Source organism: Mus caroli, unplaced genomic scaffold (assembly GCF_978045245.1).
Source record: "Mus caroli unplaced genomic scaffold, Mus_caroli_1 scaffold_10, whole genome shotgun sequence".
Lineage (NCBI taxonomy): Eukaryota > Metazoa > Chordata > Mammalia > Rodentia > Muridae > Mus > Mus caroli.
The window spans coordinates 9,560,703-9,578,084 of NW_028227265.1; the positions used below are offsets into that span (position 1 = coordinate 9,560,703).

General features: G+C 50.7%; 1 protein-coding gene across 1 annotated transcript; it reads right to left on the minus strand.

The window, feature by feature from the left end:
• Positions 1-1,587: 1,587 nt before the first annotated feature.
• Klhl36 (kelch like family member 36) lies at positions 1,588-16,739 on the minus strand. Its single transcript, XM_021170357.3, has 5 exons — positions 16,552-16,739; positions 13,939-14,015; positions 7,635-8,705; positions 4,005-4,162; positions 1,588-2,280 (listed from the first exon to the last, which is right to left on the minus strand). Exons 2-5 carry the CDS (start codon positions 13,996-13,998, stop codon positions 1,728-1,730), a joined length of 1,842 nt encoding a protein of 613 aa, XP_021026016.1. The 5' UTR covers positions 13,999-14,015; positions 16,552-16,739; the 3' UTR covers positions 1,588-1,727.
• Positions 16,740-17,382: the final 643 nt, after the last annotated feature.

A 17,382-nucleotide genomic window follows, 5' to 3' on the forward strand; every position in this document is an offset into this window, starting at 1 on the left:
CGGTACCCTGTCCTGGATGGAGTTCAGTATTCGGGAGGGGAGAAGAGGTGGAGTTTCAAAGCCAAAGTGTGGATACTAATGGGATGACGTGGATGGGCGGTGAGTGCAGGACTTCTCAGAGCCTTTAATACACAGAAGGGCATCTGTCTGCATGCCCTGCAGAAGAGTTCAACTGTCCGTGAGCCCTTAGGGACTTCTACATGCAGGAGCTGAATGGATATGCAGGCTGCTTACATGGTCATGCTGAAGGCCAGGGACTCATTTCTCACACCAGTCTCCCCCATTCCCAGATCACTACAGAAGCAGACTGACTGGAAGCACAGTGAACCCCAGATTGGGAGGGAAGGAAGCACAGAAAAGTGAACTGAGAATCTGAGGAGCATGGAGCAAATCCTTATGACCCCATCACTTGGGAGGTAGAGGCTGGAGGATCAAGAGTTCAAAGCCAGACAACACTAGAAGGGAACCTGTCTCAGCAAAATCAAATCAGTGAGATGAGGCTTTGCTGGGGAGAAGTTACCCTGACCCTATAAAGAAGTGAGGTGTGGTTAGATGGCAGCAGAGGCTGGCGGATCTCTGGTGTCCAGGACAGCCTGGTCTACAGAGTGAGTTCCAGGACAGCCAGGGCTACACAGAGAAACCCTGTCTTGAAAAACAAACAAACAAACAAACAAACAAACAAACGAGACGAGATGTCGACAGACGAAAGCACCAAAGAGTCTGACTGGGTGTGATGGCTATGTCTGTGATCCCAGCTCTCGGGAGGCTGAGGCAGGAGGATCACCATGAGTTTGATGATAGCCTGGGCTACAGTACGTGACCCTGTTTCAAAGAAAGAAGGAAAGAGATTGAGAAACGGCATCTTCCCTGCATGGTAGAACCACTTAGCGGCAGCTGGCAGAGCCAGGATGGTTATTAGAGCCGGGGAAGAAACTCAGCCACTTTTGGGGGACCAGAGTGCTCACTTGTGCTCCTGATGGCCGGGCCAGTCCAGAGGGATGACCGTGAGCGCCATAGGGCTGCCTTTTCATTTCTGAGAAGGGAAAGGTAGATTTGGAGACCTCACTGTGATGATGACAGGAGGTGGGTAGCTCACACTACACAATACTGTACAGAAACACCTCCCAGCCATATAGAGTCTACAGAGATTACCATCCAGGGGAGATGGCACTGTGCAGAGAAGAATCAGCTGCTATGGAGCTTTCAACAAGACAATCAACAGGCCCTAGGTCTTGTCTGCCTTTCCAGGGAGCTTGGGGGACCCTGTGTCTTTAAATGCATAACAGATGTGCTTGCTCTTGCCTGTGACAACGGAATGCAAAATGCAGCTGAGGCTCACACCTCAAGGCTCTGGACCAGCCTCCTGCTGGCCCTCAGCACATAGTGGGTGTCTGTGAGAGAGTTTGGCCAAGTTTGGAGAAGCCCAGACCTTGGAGACCCCGAGTTTTACTGCAAAACTTTCCGTATAGCCTGTGTGCCAGCTACTGTTGGCAGAGACAGACATGGGGACCTTTGGGAGTGTGTGGCCTGAAGAAGGTCTGTGCAGACATGAGGGCCCTGATGTATGTATTCAAACAAGATAATATGTGAAATTGTGAAGAATATTTAATTATTATTTACTGTGGTAGCATAGAAAGACCGGGAATGAAAAAAGTACAAAAGGCTGCTGGAGGGGGGTGGGGTGGAGGATTGTCACGGAGACGGCTGCCTCTGTGAGCGCCTCGGGGTCACTGACCTCGGTCCTGGCATTTGTCCTTGTTCCTCTTCTTCTTTTCCTCCAGCCTTGGGTTGAGGGCGCACACACAGGCCGACACGCCCGCAATGGCGTTGGGGAGGTCGGGACCCCGGCTCCACCTGTTGGCCTCGCTATCATACACCTGCACAGCCCTGGAGAAGGCCGTGCTCTCCCAGCTGTACCCCCCCAGGATGTAAATGCGGCCCTGCCACACGGCCACGCCTGACTCGCTATTGGCCTGCAGCAGCGGCGCCACGCGAGTCCACTGGTTGCACTGTGGGCTGTAGGCCTCCACGCCCAGCACGTCGAAGCGCTCCATGGATTCCACGTGGTCGTCACTGCCCCCGATGGAATAGATGCTGTCACCCAGGCTGCACATGCTGTGCCAGCCCCGAGCTGTTGTCATGGGCCGCCTCTCCTCCCACACGTCTGTCCGGTGGTCATAGCACAGCAGGTTCTTGCGGTACGGGCCAATCTGGTAGTCGTGGCCCCCTGAGATGTATACAAAGTCTTTGTAGATGGTGCCCGCGTGGCCATAGGTGAACCTGCAGAGGCCGGAGGACAGAGAGCTCAGGGGAAGGTAGCCTGCTGCCATGGACAAGGGGTACAGAATGCAGGTGAATAAGCGGCCCCTACATCCGGGAGGGGATGCGCATGGGAGCATTGCGCTTTCTGCGCTGTTTTTTGTAAGCTTGACTCCTCTAAACATCATCAATGTGGAAAGAGAGAGAGAGAGAGAGAGAGGAAGAAGGAGAAGAATGAATATCCGGCCTGTGATCCTGCCTTTAATCTCTGTGAGTTCCAGGCCAGCCAAGACTACACGATGAGACCTATGTCAGAGAGGGCTGGCATAATGGTTCTGTGGGTAAAGATGCTCGCTGCCAAGCCTTACAATATGAGGTTGATCCTTCAATCCCACCTGGTGGAAGAGACTAACGCCTGTGAGCTGTCCTCTGACCATGTACGTGTATGCCGTGGCACCTGAATATGCACATGAAATACACACACACACACACACACACACACACACACACACACACAATAAGCAACTGTAGGAGCCAAAAACCCCAAATAAAGCTTGGGGGCAAGAACATGAAGCCCGTGTCATGTGGTTTAGTGGGCAATCGGGGCAGGAGAAGGCTGGGATGGCATACACGGGAAGAGTCCAGGGCAGGAGGAAGAGACAGGACAGCCCAGGCCCTAGCTCTGATGGGGTTTGTGCAGACCCTGCTATGGCAATGACTGAGAAAGCTGGACAGGAAAGTAAGAAAGGCAGGTCATGAACGCACTGCCGATGTCACTGTGGATCGAGGCCACCCCAACAGAGGGCACAGAAGGTCTCCTGAGGAGTAATTCCACCCTTATGCTATTGTTCCAAGAAGGTGGCAGTGGTGGCAACTGCTCTTAGCATGACTACCAACTTCATTTCACCTGATAATGATATGGCACTCATCCCGGGAGCCCATCGACAGGCAACCATTTACACCACTGATCACCACTCACTGCCACTCTCTGGCTGCCTCTCTACTCACCAGGCTATTGTGGATGCCCAGGGCCTAGTCACAGTGACATGAGCTCAGCAAAAGTGTCAAGGAATGAGGATTGGCCCCTGGTTTCCAGAATCCATACTTATCTATTTGAGACAAAGTCTCAGTACGTAGTCGGCATGGCCTCAAACTTAATCTCCTGCCTCAGCTCCCTGGGACCAAGTCCCCTAGATAAGTAGTATATCCCACAGCCAGACTGGTTCAGAGAGTCTGGGTTCAGGTGCAGCCTAGGGGTGATAATCAGATGGCCTGCAGGTTTGGCAGGTCCTTGACACAACCCACATTCAATACTCAGTTGTGGGCCTGGGGAGGGGAGGGTACATCACTACCCTGGGGTGGGGTGTTCTCTGCCTGCTGGAGGCCACAGGAGAATGTCACGGAGAGATGGTGTCTAACTTTCCCCAGGCTGTGCTGTGGTACCCACTTTGCAGGTGAACAAACGAAACCCAGGTGGAGTGATGCTCCTGCCTCTCAGAACCCATGCTCACAGAGCCAGCCCGGTGAGGCACTTACCCATATCAACATTCACTCTCTGAAGCCCAGGACCCCAGTCAATTCAGAAATGGGATGCTTGTCTTGGTGGCAAGGCCTGCAACTGCCCTCAGCCCCCCACGGCCTAGCCAGCTATGATGAAGCTAGGACATTTATGAAAACAGTGATCAAGACTAAACTTTATCCCGTGACGACATCAGCTTCCAGCATGGGCCTGAAGCCCTCATCACCTTGGCAAGCCAGCCACGTAGGTCCAGGAGTTGGTCTTGGGGCTGTAGGTCTCTACAGAAGACAGCGCTCCGTTCTCGTTCCGGCCACCGACGGCCACCAGCATGTCTTCAATGGAAGCTAGGTAGAAATCCACACGGCGCTGGTTCATGGACGCCACCTGTGAGGGGGGAGACACCTGAAGCTTCCCTTCCCCAGCACCACATTCCTCAGCTGTGTCCACAGAGCAAGGCCAGACAGTGTGCGAATGTGTGGGGAAGAGGGGCCTGCTGGGAATTCTGAGAACCCCTGATACTTAGACTCAGACCCCTAAGAGGTACATGGGACATGCTTCGTCTTCTACTTCTTTATTTATTTATCATTATAGCTAAGTACACTGTAGCTGTCTTCAGATGCACCAGAAGAGAGTGTCAGATCCCATTACAGATGGTTGTGAGCCACCATGTGGTTGCTGGGATTTGAACTCGGGACCTTTGGAAGAGCAGTCAGTGCTCTTAACCACTGAGCCATCTCTCCAGTCCGGGGACATGTCTCTTCAAACTGGTTTAGCCATGTGGTCAACCTTGTGTCCTGGCATCATCATGCCAGACATGAATAAGTTTCTAAAACAAAAAGAAACAAACACAACCCAACACCAGACTGGAGAGATGGTTCAGCTATTAAGAGCACTTGTTCTTACAGGGGATCCGGGTTTGATTCCCAGCCCCCACATGGCAGCTCACAACTGTCCATAACTCTAGCTCCAAGGGATCTGCCTTGCTCTTCTGACCCTCTCAGATATCAGACATGCGTGTGATGCTCAGACATGCATGCAAACATGGTACCCACACACATAAAATTAAATAAATCCATGTAAAATTAAAACATTTCAACGAAAGCCAGCTTGCCCTTCTCCCCCATCAGATAGTATATTCATGGAGCTAGGAATGAAACCCCGGGATTCCAGCATGCTGGGCGATGCCCTACCACAATCCAGCTGGAAAAAAAAAACATTTTTTTTTAAACTAATGCTGACCCACTGGTCACTATCCATGTTAACTGAGCAGTAAGTGACTCAGCAGGCAGGCAGAGTATAGAAGCTCTAGCCATGATAACTCAGGAGGCCACAGGCCAAAGTTGGGCTTCCCAGAGACCCTGTTATGGTTTGTATACAGGTGGCTGAGGGAGTGGCACTATTTAGGAGGTGTGGCAGTGTTGGAGCGGGTGTGGCCTTGTTGGCATGGGTGTGTCACTGTGGGTGTGGCCTTTAAGACCCTCATCCTAGCTGCCTGGAAGTCAGTATTTAGCAGCCCTCAGATGAAGATGTAGAACTCTCAGCTCCTCCTGCACCATGCCTGCCTGGATGCTGCCATGCTCCTGCCTCGATGATAATGGACTGAACCTCTGAACCTGCAAGCCAACCCCAATTAAATGTTCCTTTTTTGTTTGTTTGTTTTTTGAGACAGGGTTTCTTTGTATAGCCCTGGCTGTCCTGGAAGTCACTCTGTAGACCAGGCTGGCCTCGAACTCAGAAACCTGTCTGCCTCTGCCTCTCGAGTGCTGGGATCAAAGGCGTGCGCCACCATGTCCGGCTCCAATTAAATGTTCTTATAAGAGCTGCTTTGGTCATGGTGTCTGTCACAGCAGTAAAACCCTAAGACAGGCCTCACTTAGTTTTTAGGTTTTTTTTTTTTTTTAAAGTGTGTTATTATTGTGCATATGTGTATATGTGGAGGGGGTGTGTGTGCATGCCATGCCATGCCATGCGTGTGAACGTCAGAGATCAACTCTGAGTTGATTCTCCCTTCCTCTTATGTGGGTTCCAGGAACCAACCTCAAGTCACCGGGCTTCCAAGGCTAGCCTCTTTACCTGCTAAGCCATCTTGCGGGCCCAGGTTAGAGTCTTGAGAACGGAACTGAAAGGTCACCTGGGGTCCTTTGGTTTTGTTTTGGGGACAGGACAGGGCCTCCATCTATGATCCAGGACAACCTGGAATCACTTCATGGCCCAACTTGGCCTCAGACTTGTGGCAATCCTTTTCCATTGGCTTCCTAAGTCCTGGGGTAACAGGTGTGAGCCACCACACCTTGTTGGCATTGAGTTCAGCAAACCCCAGGGGTTGGTTATTGGTCACACAGAGGTGTGAACATAAAGATGGATTCTGGTGGGTGGCAATCTAGAGAGGTGATTGTACAAGGGTCACTGCATTTCATGCCAATCAATTCCGGCTATGAGGCCACAAGCATATCCAGGGGTGAAGTGTGAAACTTGGGGGGAGGCCAAGGAACTAACCTGAAACTTCTGAACCTTCACTAGCTCGGGGTGACTGCCGGCCCCCATAGGCTCAGATACTTGATTGTTTAGTTTCCAACTGGTGAACTGTTTGGGAAGGACTAGGAGGGGGTGGCTTTGTTGGAGGAAGTGTGTCACAGGGGGTGATGAGCTTTTGAGGTTTCGAAAGCCCATTCCAGGCCCAGTCTGTACCCGGCCTGTGGATGAAAGGTAAAGCTCTTAGGACCTGCTGAGGCACCACACCTGTCCGCTTTTGGCCATGATGATAAAGGACTAACTCTGACAATGTAAGCAAGGGCCCATGAGATATCTTCTTTAGAAAATTATTTATTTTACATCACACATATGGGTGTTTTGCCTGCATGTATGTATGTGTATGCTTTGTGCTCATGGAGGTCAAAAGAGGACATCGGATCTCCTGGAACTGGAGTTACCCATGTTTATGAGCGATCCTGCAGGTGCCAGGAACTGAATTCTGGTCCTCTCTACATGCTCTAAGCCGCCTGAGCCATGCCTCCAGCCCTACATGCTTGCTTTCTTTTTTAAAGACTTACTTATTTATTATATGTAAGTACACTGTAGCTATTATCTTCAGGCACACCTGAAGAGGGCATCCGATTTCATTACGGATGGTAGTGAGCCACCATGTGGTTGCTGGGATTTGAACTTAGGACGTCCGGAAGAGCAGTCAGTGCTCTTACCTGCTGAGCCATCTCTCCAGCCGGCCCCGCATGCTTTCTTTTCTAAGAGTTGCCTTGGTCATGGTGTCTCTTCACAGCAATAGAACACTAAGACACTCAGCTAGGGTACATTAACAGGGCTGACATGTGGCCTCCATGCTTGCCCTAGGTTGGATTGAGCTCTGTTGTTTCCTGAGAATTACTCCCCAAACCTCTCCACAAGAGAATCTCAGCAGAGGCTCCGGCCTGGGGGCCCTGTCATGGAGCTTGGAGCAGCCCTCCACACTGAGTATCTGTTAGTTACATAATTGTAACTTAATTACATTAAGTAAGGTTGAAAACATGCACTGGGCACATTTCATGCTCTCAATGACCACATAGTGCCAGTGGCCATTGTGTTGGACATAGGACAGACCAGAATGCGCCCATGAAGGCAGAAGATTCCATCTATGAATGCTGCCTTGGACTACAGCCAGCCCTTCAGATGGCTGGCCTTCCCTGACCCAGGTCTAGGTCCAAGGAGGGCAGCATTGATCATTGAGGTGGCTAATCACCTTCTTCTCTTCATGCCTCTCTCTGAAGCAGGGCAGCTACCAAGGCCCGGAACCAGGAAGCCACAGTGAGGTTAGAGAGCTACAAAGAGGCCTCAAGAGGATAGAATTAATCTGCTTTAATCTCACCTTGATCCACTGTTTACGGCGGGGGTCATACCTATAAAGAAGGTTGGAGGCGGCATTTCCTCCGTTGTCTCTCGAGAAGCTGCCCCCGGCAATGAAGATGAAGCCTCCCAGCACAGCGACGCAGTGGTGGCTCCGGCGGGCCGGCAGGGATGTCTCCTTCACCCACTGCTCGTTCTTGGTGTCTAGGTAGCAGGTGTCATCGCTCAGCTCCAGACACCGCTCAGAGACCTCGCCCCCCACGAAAAGCAAGCACTCCTCGGAGCGCAGCAGCGTTCGCTTAGTCTGCAGGACAGGCTGGGCCACCAGGCTGTTGTGGTACTGCATGGCCTCCTCCACAAAGCCCTCGCCGTTGGCCTCGCTGGGCAGCAGCGAGCACATGGCCAGCTTCACCCGCTGTAGCAGGATGTCCTCGGGGAAGAGGGGGAAGCGGATGTTCTCCAGCACGCGGCGGGTGTGCACCTCGCGCTCCGGCTGCTGCGTGAGCCACTGCAGAGCCGCCTGCAGCAGGTCGTATTCCCACTTGTGCTGTACCTGGCCACTGCTCAGGTAGACACACAGCTTCTGCACTGAGATGGACTGCAGGAAGTCAGGAGTGAAGGACAGCGTGCTGAAGTGGCTCAGTACGAAGCTATCGATGAAGGCGTCGAGCCTCTTGAGGCTGTAGATGGAGGCCAGCTCCTGCAGGTAGAGATAGTTGTCCTCGCTCACCTCCTGCTCCAGGTACTCGCAGCAGAAATCCACCACGGTCCAGATCTGCAGCAGATGCGCCGTCTCCAGGATGTAGTCAATGTTGCTGCCGTCCAGTTCCAGCTCGCTGCTGTAAAGGAAATCCACCACGGCCTTGAGCCCCACGTAGGAGGTGCCCACCAGCTCCACCTCCTTCTGGAAAGCTTCGCGCATGCCCAGTGTGAACATGGAGTTGAAGTAGTCACTGCACACAGCCAGAAGGTTGCGGTGGGCTGGCACTTGCTGCTCTTCGACCACCAGCACCACGTCACAGAAGAGGCCGTGCAGCCGCTGCTCGTTCAGCCGCTGCAGCACCGCAGTAGAGTGGTCAGGCCAGTGGTACACCTGCACAAGAAGGTGTGTCATGGAATGGTGCACTGAGCTGTCACCCACGGCCTGCCGGGACCGCAGTCGGACCCCAGAGGTCGTGATATGATTGTGATGACGGAACATGAGCCCCGGAAGTAAACTCCAGATCGTCACAGCGCTTCTGAGAACATGTGTCTCCTGCCTTCTTTCCCTCCCTCCTGAAATAAGTTTTAAAAATTTGGCTAGGCATGGTGGCACTTACTTATAATCTTAGCACTCAAGAGGCAGAGGTTGGTGGGCCTCTGTGAGGTCAAGGCCAGTCTGGTGGTCTACCTAGAAATTTCCAGGCCAGCCAGGATGACATAGAGACACTCTCTCAAATAAAGTTAAACAAGTGAGTAACATTATGTATTAGCCTGTGTGCACATTCGAGGACAGTGTGGATGTGGAGGGGAGGGGAGAAGACAGCTTTCTCTCATTCCTTCCAGGACGTCCGCAGGACAGAGCTCAGGTTGTCTGGCAGACTTGAACAGTAAAGGATTTTCCATCTTAAGCCTTCTAGCCAGCTCCACTATACACATTTCCTAGAAACTGTCTGCTTGGCAAATCTCTGTGAGTTCAAGGCCAGCTTGGTTTACAGAGGGAGTTCTGGGATAGCTAGGGCTATTAGACAGAGAAATCCTGTCTTGAAAAATCAAAACCAAGAAACTGTCTGCTTGCTTTCTGTCTTCCTCCTTTATAACCAGGAGTCTAAGAGTTTACATTTGTCTCTTTCCTTTCCTTCTTCTTTTTTTTTTTAAAGTATTCTTTAAATAACTGTATAGCTTTTTCTTATTGCTTTTTTCTTTTTTTTTTCATTCTTTTTTTTTTTTTTAAGATTTATTTATTTATTATATGTAAGTACACTGTAGCTGTCTTCACACACACACCAGAAGAGGGCGCCAGATCTCGTTACGGATGGTTGTGAGCCACCATGTGGTTGCTGGGATTTGAACTCTGGACCTTTGGAAGAGCAGTCGGGTGCTCTTACCCACTGAGCCATCTCACCAGCCCCCCAGCCAAGGGTCCTTCTTCTTCTTCTAGGTCATGATAGATGTTTTTTGTTTTTGCAGAATGTTTTTTTTTTTAAAGACACACACACACACACACACACACACACACTCTCTCTCTCTCTCTATTGCTCTCTTCAGACACACCTGAAGAGGGCACTGGATCCCCTTACAGATGGTTGTGAGCCATGGCTGGGACTTGAACTCAGGACATTTGGAAGAGCAGTCAGTGTTCTTAACTTCTGAGTCATCTCTCCAGCCCCGTGAGAGATGTTTTGTAAATGTTTTCTCATCAGAGAAGTGGCACTCCCTAGGGAGAAGCCCCTAAAATCCAGATGGACTGTCTGTCTCCTGCGGCTGTGTGGTCTTAGGTTAGCCACAGATCCTCTCTAAGTCTGCATATTTATAATTTAGAGTTAGGGATCAGCCCATCGGAAAGCTCAGCAGGCACCTGGGAAGCTTTTTCTGTGCTTGAGGCCCTGAGAGGAGGCAGCCTTCACAGCCAGGTTAACCCCTCTCCCCCATCCACTGCCCAGTCTCCAGAGCCCATAGCTGTCACCACCTATCCGATGCATGTACTTGGATCCTAGGCTGAGAACCCAGGGACACTGTAGGAGTGCTGTCCTTCTCAGGGCTCATTTTGTGCTGTCCATGAGACAGAAGCAGGTAGGAGAAGGGAGAGGATGGAGAACTAAGAAAAGGAGAAAGGAAGAGGAAGAAGACAAGAAGAAAATTCAACATAAGGAAAAATAGACTATTCGAAACATAAATCGCTGGTCTGTTCACGGAACACCAACTGAAAATGGCTAGCCTGAGACCAAGTGTGAAGGGAACAGGTAAGTGGGAAGATAGGCTGATGGTGTCTGCTGGCCTTTACCTCCCTGAGTAACTAAGTCTCTGCATGAGTTCAGTGGCTGGGCTCTATCAATGTGTTTATGTATCTAAGTATCTGTATCTATGTATCTATTTACATATCTGTCTACCTATGTATCCAACTATGTATCCATCTGGGTATCTGTTTATCGGTAAACAGGGTCTCATTTACCCCAGGCTGGCCTCAAATTCTCTATGTAACTGAGGATGATTTTGAACATCTGGTCTTCCTGAGATTACAGGTGTGTGCTGGAATTACAGATGTACACCACACATGCAGTACCGGGGATTGGGCAAAGGGCTTCACGCATGGTAGGTAAGCATCATAACACCCTAAAACCATATCCCAGCTCCTTTCCTATTTTCCCCTTTGAATCTGCTCTTTAGCACAACCTGTGCCTTCCCCCTACCCCTGGCAGATGCCTTCGTAACGGAATCTCTTAATCTCTTTGTGCTCCTATGTCTGATCACCCTGTCCACCTTGCAGGCTTGTGGAGAGGAACAGGCACATTTTCCACAAGCTGAAGATGACAGGCCCTCCCCAAGGTCACCTCCCTCTTGGCTCAGTGGGCTAGACTCTCCTGCTTGTTCTTCTGTGACAGGATATCTGTTGTCAGCCCCTACCCCCACCTGTGTGGCTCTTTATTCTGTTTTCCCTCTTACAGGGACACCTGATGGCCTGAAGCGGGAATGGCCTCAACTCTTTCAGCTACTAGCCTGGGGACTCTCCCAAAGAAGGAAGGAAATTGGGACAGACCAAGGTCACATGTGACAGGGTGCAATAAAGGCCCAGTGTGCCCAAATGACTGTGAGCTGCTGGGCTGCAGGGCAGGAGGGACCTCAACCACCATGCCTGATGTGGGCTCCATACTACCAACTATGGCTCTTCTCTTCCTGGGTCTCAGCAGCAGTTTGCCCTGGCATTGTGACACAGCTGCACACAGCACCTTTAAACACACCCACCACTCCCAACTTCAAGGGAATACCAGTAACACAGACTCAGCATGTTGGGGAATTAGTGGCACCATATACAGCATTTCTTGACAGTATATATATTTCTTGACATTCATAAATAATAATAATAATAACTATTATTATTATTATTTAAGATGGGTTTTCTCTGTTGTAGCCCTGGCTGTCCTTGTTCAGTAGACCAGGCTGGTCTTCAATTCAAGTTCACCCGTCTCTGCTTCCTTGATGCTGGGATTAAAGGCATGTGCTACCATATGTGGCTCTATATAATCAAATGTCAGGGGCAGAGGGACCCTAAGTGGTTAGGAGTGAGAACAGAGTACAGCAGGTATGGGAGGCTGTCTGCTAAGCTAGAAGTCGATACCACTCCCTGCAAGGCAACCCGAGTTAGAGTGCCTCAGAGAACAATGACATTGCTCTCATGGTGCCAAACCGGAGTGCAGGAGCGTCCTACCTTGACATGCTGGTGGCTTCCAAAGCCTCAAGAGGTCTTCCACTGTTTGAAGAGTGCCAGACACATACCGAGTGCCCATCAGTTGATCCAGTGGGACCAGAAAGGAACAGGAAGAGGCAGGATGGCTGTAAATGCAGCCACCAGCAGCATTTGGTCATGTTCTTTCTCTTTTGCTTAGAAGCTAGTTACATGGGCATCCCTGATGCCCACACTACACACTAGTTACATGGGTGTGCCTGATGCCCACATTACACACTAGTCACATGGGTGTGCCTGATGCCCACACTACTCATTAGTTACATGGGTGTGCCCACACTGCACACTAGTTACATGGGCATGCCTGGTGACCAAACTTACAGAACACATTTATGATTTAGGCAGCTTATTTGTTTTTTTGTTTTCCAGACAGGGTTTCTCTGTGTAGCCCTGGCTGTCCTGGAACTTGCTCTGTAGACCAGGCTGGCCTTGAACTCACAGTGCCTCTGCCTCCCAAGTGCTGGGACCAACGGCACGCGTGCCACCACCACCTGGCTTATTTAGTTTATTTTTCACTACTAGAGATCTATGGGCTACAGTGAAACCTCCCACTTCAAAAACAAAGATGAAAATAAAAATCAAACAAAAACGTGTTTAAAAAGAAAAGAAAAAGTAAACTTTCTGCACCCCTGAGAGTCATTTTTCACCCCATTGGGGGCAATTTTGCCATATCAGAGAGTGTACCATCCAAAACAGTCATGAGGTTTAATCTTCGAAGAGAAACATACATCCAATGTTGGTCCCTAGACTTAGGGTTCTACCTGCCTCTGCCTCCCTAGTGCTGGGCATGCACTACCCACACCCACACCCCAACAGGCTGTTTTTGTTTGTTTGTTTGTTTGCTTGCTTGCTTTTTGAAAGGCGATCTTGCTATGTAACTGGCTGGCCAGCCAGCTTGGTTTTCATTATACAGCCAGGGCTGGCCTTGAACTCATAATGGTCTTCACTCCTCAGTCTCCAAGTGCTAAGACTATAGATGTGTGGCATGCCTAGCTGGGCAATGGCTTTCTCCCCATCCCCCCACCCCGATTCTCTCCTGGCTGAGAGTGGTTCTAATGAAACCAGCTTGGTGTGGGCTGGTGGCTGCAGACCAAGGAGCCCACATTTGTTCACTCTTGGGGTCTCCGGGGAGCTGGATACATCAGGGAAGAAATATTTTGTTTTTTGTTTTTCTTTGTTTTTTGTTTTTTGTTTTTTGAGACAGGGTTTCTCTGGATAGCCCTGGCCGTCCTGGAACTCACTCTGTAGACCAGGCTGGCCTCGAACTCAGAAATCCACCTGCCTCTGCCTCCCCAGGGAAAAAATTCTTTTTTTTTTTTTTTTTTTTTTTGTAGGTTTTTCGAGACAGGGTTTCTCTGTATAGCCCTGGCTGTCCTGGCACTCACTTTGTAGACCAGGCTGGCCTCGAACTCAGAAATCCGCCTGCCTCTGCCTCCCGAGTGCTGGGATTAAAGGCGTGCACCACCACGCCCGGCTAAGAACTAAGGGAGGGGCATTTATTTGTTTTTTGCTTTTTGGTTTTTTGTTTGAGACAGGGTTTCTCTGGCTGTCCTGGAACTCACTCTGTAGACCAGGCTGGCCTCGAACTCAGAAATCCACCTGCCTCTGCCTCCCCAGGGAAAAAATTCTTAAGGTCAGGAGGTTGAGTTCTACTTTAAAGTCAGAGGCTACGTTCTCAATGAGACCCATATTGGTTGGTAAGCCCCACCCGAAGGCAGAAATCCCATGTTTTTTTTTTCTCCCACCCTCATGGTGATCTGTAGAACGGAGGGGGCTATACCCAGAGCTCCTCGGCAAACTCACGTGTGGCCACAGTTAAGGAGATGTCAGCCAGAACAAGGCGATCAGAACCGATGCCGTGGGTGGGAAGGGACTGCTCACGTACCTTTGAAGACTCGCTGATTTTGTATGGCCGGGATACCCGCATCTGCTTGCTTGCCTCCATTGTGACCGATTTCAGACCTGCAATGAGAATGACATTCCTGAACAGGTAGCATCAACTCCAGGTTGGCTGGTTGCTGCAGGCCCTGCTGGCAGGCACTGTGGTCAGCAAATGAAGAAACCGTCCCGTGGAGGAGAGTGATGGAGAACAAAATACCGTGTGGGGAAAGTCAGGTTGTAAGAAGTCCGCAAAGGGAATTGAGAGAGCAGAAACAGAGAAACCCTCATATACAAGAGCAGATGATATTAATCTAAAAGGTGTCTCAAGACCTGGTACACAGGAGAGCACACAGTACAGTCTAGATTTTTCTGTTTGTTTGTTTGAAACAGGGTTTCTCTGTGCAGTTCTGGCTATCCTGGAACTTGCTCTGTAGACAAGAGCTGACTTTGAACTCACTAGAGATCTATCTGCCTCTGTCTCCCGAGTGCTGAGATCAAAAATGTGCAAACACCACCAGACTTAACATAAGTTGTTTTATTTGGGACTGTGGGGGCAGGAGACAGCCCAGTTGCTTTTTTTTTTTTAAGACCTTAGGTATTTGTAGGGGTATCAGAGTTTCTGGAACTCTGAGCCCATTTTACAGCCTTGGCTGGGGGCAGGGAGCAACCTCCTTTACTTATATTTAATTCATCAAAGTCTGGACGCATCACAGTGTTTAGTCTGTGTCTCATGTTCGTGTTTTCTCCCTTAAATTAAATTTAATTTGTTTATTTTGTAAAAGCCTGGGAGAGTTCAGGTTTTTTGTTTGTTGGTTGGTTGGTTGGTTTTTTTCTCCCCATCTTTCTGGACCCAGGGATTGAACTCAAGTTGTTAAGCTTGGTGGCAAACACCTTTATCCACTAAGCCATCTCAGTGGCCTAACACACCCACCTTTTGATGTTTAATCTAAAGTCTACCTTTGGGCTATGGCAGAGTTTTCGTGACAGTCATCATTGTGGAGCCTGGGTTGCAGTGTGGATCCAAGCTAAGGGACTTCCTTAGCTGTCTCAATTCCTCCCACACATAGGGTAATGACCACGGTCCTACTTTATAGATGAGGACATTTCACATTGTCCTATCACTAGTTAATGACACCAAATTGGGCCCTTCACCTCTGCAGGAAACAAGGCCCAGCCAGACATGACCAGTGTTACACTTTCAGGTTCTCAGGAGGAAGTGGAGGGTGAGAGACAGTTGTGATTAATGATTAATGGGCACCATCCCCGGGGCTTCTACGAGCCTTCATTAATTTTCTCCCATTTAACTTCACGAGACTATCCCCATCCTGTCCTTGATTCAAAACTCAAGAGGTCACAACGGTGTGTGTGTGTGTGTGTGAAACAGCCCAGCCCACACAGCATCCCACAGTCAGGAGGATGTTCAGGGCCTCCCGTTCCTCTGCACCCACAGCTGTACTGTCTGGTCATAGGAGGGAGGAATCCACAGGGAGAAACCTCCCCTGAGGTCTGCGCTCTCACACAAACACGAGCAATACTGCTGTGCTGACCTTTCTGATCAAATCTATAGACCTGACACACGTAGTCTTGTGACTATGAGGCAGGCTTTGGAGGACTTGGAAGTCTAGGTGGACACTGACAGGGGACACCCAGTTAGGAATAAACCTGTTGGGCTAAATTCAGAGAAATTCTGCTCATTCCTCTATCTTCTGGGGTGGGAGCAGCAGTGCCGGTGCTAATACCTGCAAGTCCCCTACTTACAACTCCCAAAGCCTCCCTCCTCCCAAAAGCCCCTCTCTTTCTAGAAGGCTAGAAAGTGCAGCCTCTCGCTTGTTTCCTTAACAGCTGGGTGGAGAAGAGTCTGTCTTTTCCTGTCTCAATTCTTTACCCCCTTTTCCTTATAAAACTAACATGGGCGGGAGCTACAAGACAAATTCTCCGCCCCCCCTCCCCAGTTCTGCTGAACCCACACGAAGAATCATTTTGTTTCCTACTGAACAAAGAGTCTCTGCTAAAGATAAGTCAGCAGGGTTCTGAGATAAATGGGGAGAGCGAAGGGGCTCCAGTGTTCCCATGGAGGAAGAAATCCGGACATTCCATCCTGTTCCACTCTCTCTGGGAAAGAAGACACAACTGAATCTTTTCCAGAAAACTAGAAACTTTGTGACTAAGCTGTATCCGGGCAGGAACTCTCGCAGCTGCTGGGGGCCCAGAGAGAAAGGTACCAATCAGCATCTAATTACTGCATACCCCTGATTCTCCCGGTTCACCTTGGCGGTCTGAGAATGGGCACCACTGTTCCCACAGGGCTAAAACCACACCGTGGGTGGGCAGGTGGCCGAGGGGCCCACCCAAGGTCACAGACAGGAAAACATAGATACCCTCTCTGCCCATCTACTTAGGGCGGCCAGCCAGGTCTCTAGTTCCTCACTGTCTGGAAGCTTTCTTTTCTAGGCCAAGGAATCTAGAGAGAGTTCTCCAGTGCCAGGCTCGCCTTAGTCTCCCGGACCATGTCTGTGGCGCCTAGCTGCGTGCGTGCAAGCAGGTGTGGTGTGGTGAAGGTGCAGAGCCCCCCACCCGGGATCCCCGGGAGCCAGCACGGAGCCCAGGCGGCACTCACCGTCCCGCGTCCCGCCCCGAAAGTGCTGAGGCGCCGAGGGAGGCGTGGGCCGCACCTGTGCACCCGCGAGCCCGGATCGCGCCCGCTAGCGAGCCGCTACCAAAGCAGCTCACACTGCGGGGCTACCGGGCCCGCCAGAAGTGCAGCCATCCCTCTGCAAGGAAGTGCGAGCCTACACTGTCAATGGCGGCTGCGGGGGCGGGGCCGGCAGGCGGGCGAAAGGCGGGGTCTGCAGGGTAAGGGGCGGAGCCTCGTCTGAGGGGCAGGCCTGTGAAGGCGGAGTGCAGCTTCAGGGGCGGGGCCTGAGGAGGCAGGGGGTGTAGCCTTAGGGGCGGGGTCTGTGGATGGGAAGGAGCTGAGCTGGTCAAGATCTGTAAGAGGCAACCAGGGTCCCTTACTATTGATGGCGCCTGGCTGTCCCCTAAGCAGGTCAGGCATGCGCCGCAGAAGCTTGCTGGCGCCCACGTCCCAGGCTCCAGGATATGAGGTGGCTCTGTGGGACAAACCTCAGGGTGGGTCGAGAACTCCGGGAAGGCTGTATCCTCCTCATCTTCCCCTCGAGCGGCTTCTGCTCACTGATTCGGTCAAGAGGCCTTTGTTGACTACTCTGCTAGCAGCCACAACCCCTACACTCTGGCCCGTTTTCTGCTTTCTCCATACCTTTATCCCAGTCTGTTATTATTACTTCCCCCCATCAAGCTCAGGAGATTAAACCCAGAGCCTCAACCACCACTCCCCCAACTTTGACCAAGTCGATTCAAAATATTTTAAATAATTCTTTCCTTCTTTTTCTTCCCTCCCTCTCCTCTGCCTGTCTGTTTCTGTCTCACT

Bases quoted from the DNA above. Each gene is read 5' to 3' on its own strand.
- Klhl36 (XM_021170357.3), bottom strand. From the start codon at position 13,998: ATGGAGGCAAGCAAGCAGATGCGGGTATCCCGGCCATACAAAATCAGC. The intron at 8,706-13,938 runs GTACGTGAGCAG...CTTCTTGTGCAG, and splicing joins AAATCAGCGAGTCTTCAAAG to GTGTACCACTGGCCTGACCA. The intron at 4,163-7,634 runs GTGAGATTAAAG...CCCCCCTCACAG, and splicing joins GCCGTAAACAGTGGATCAAG to GTGGCGTCCATGAACCAGCG.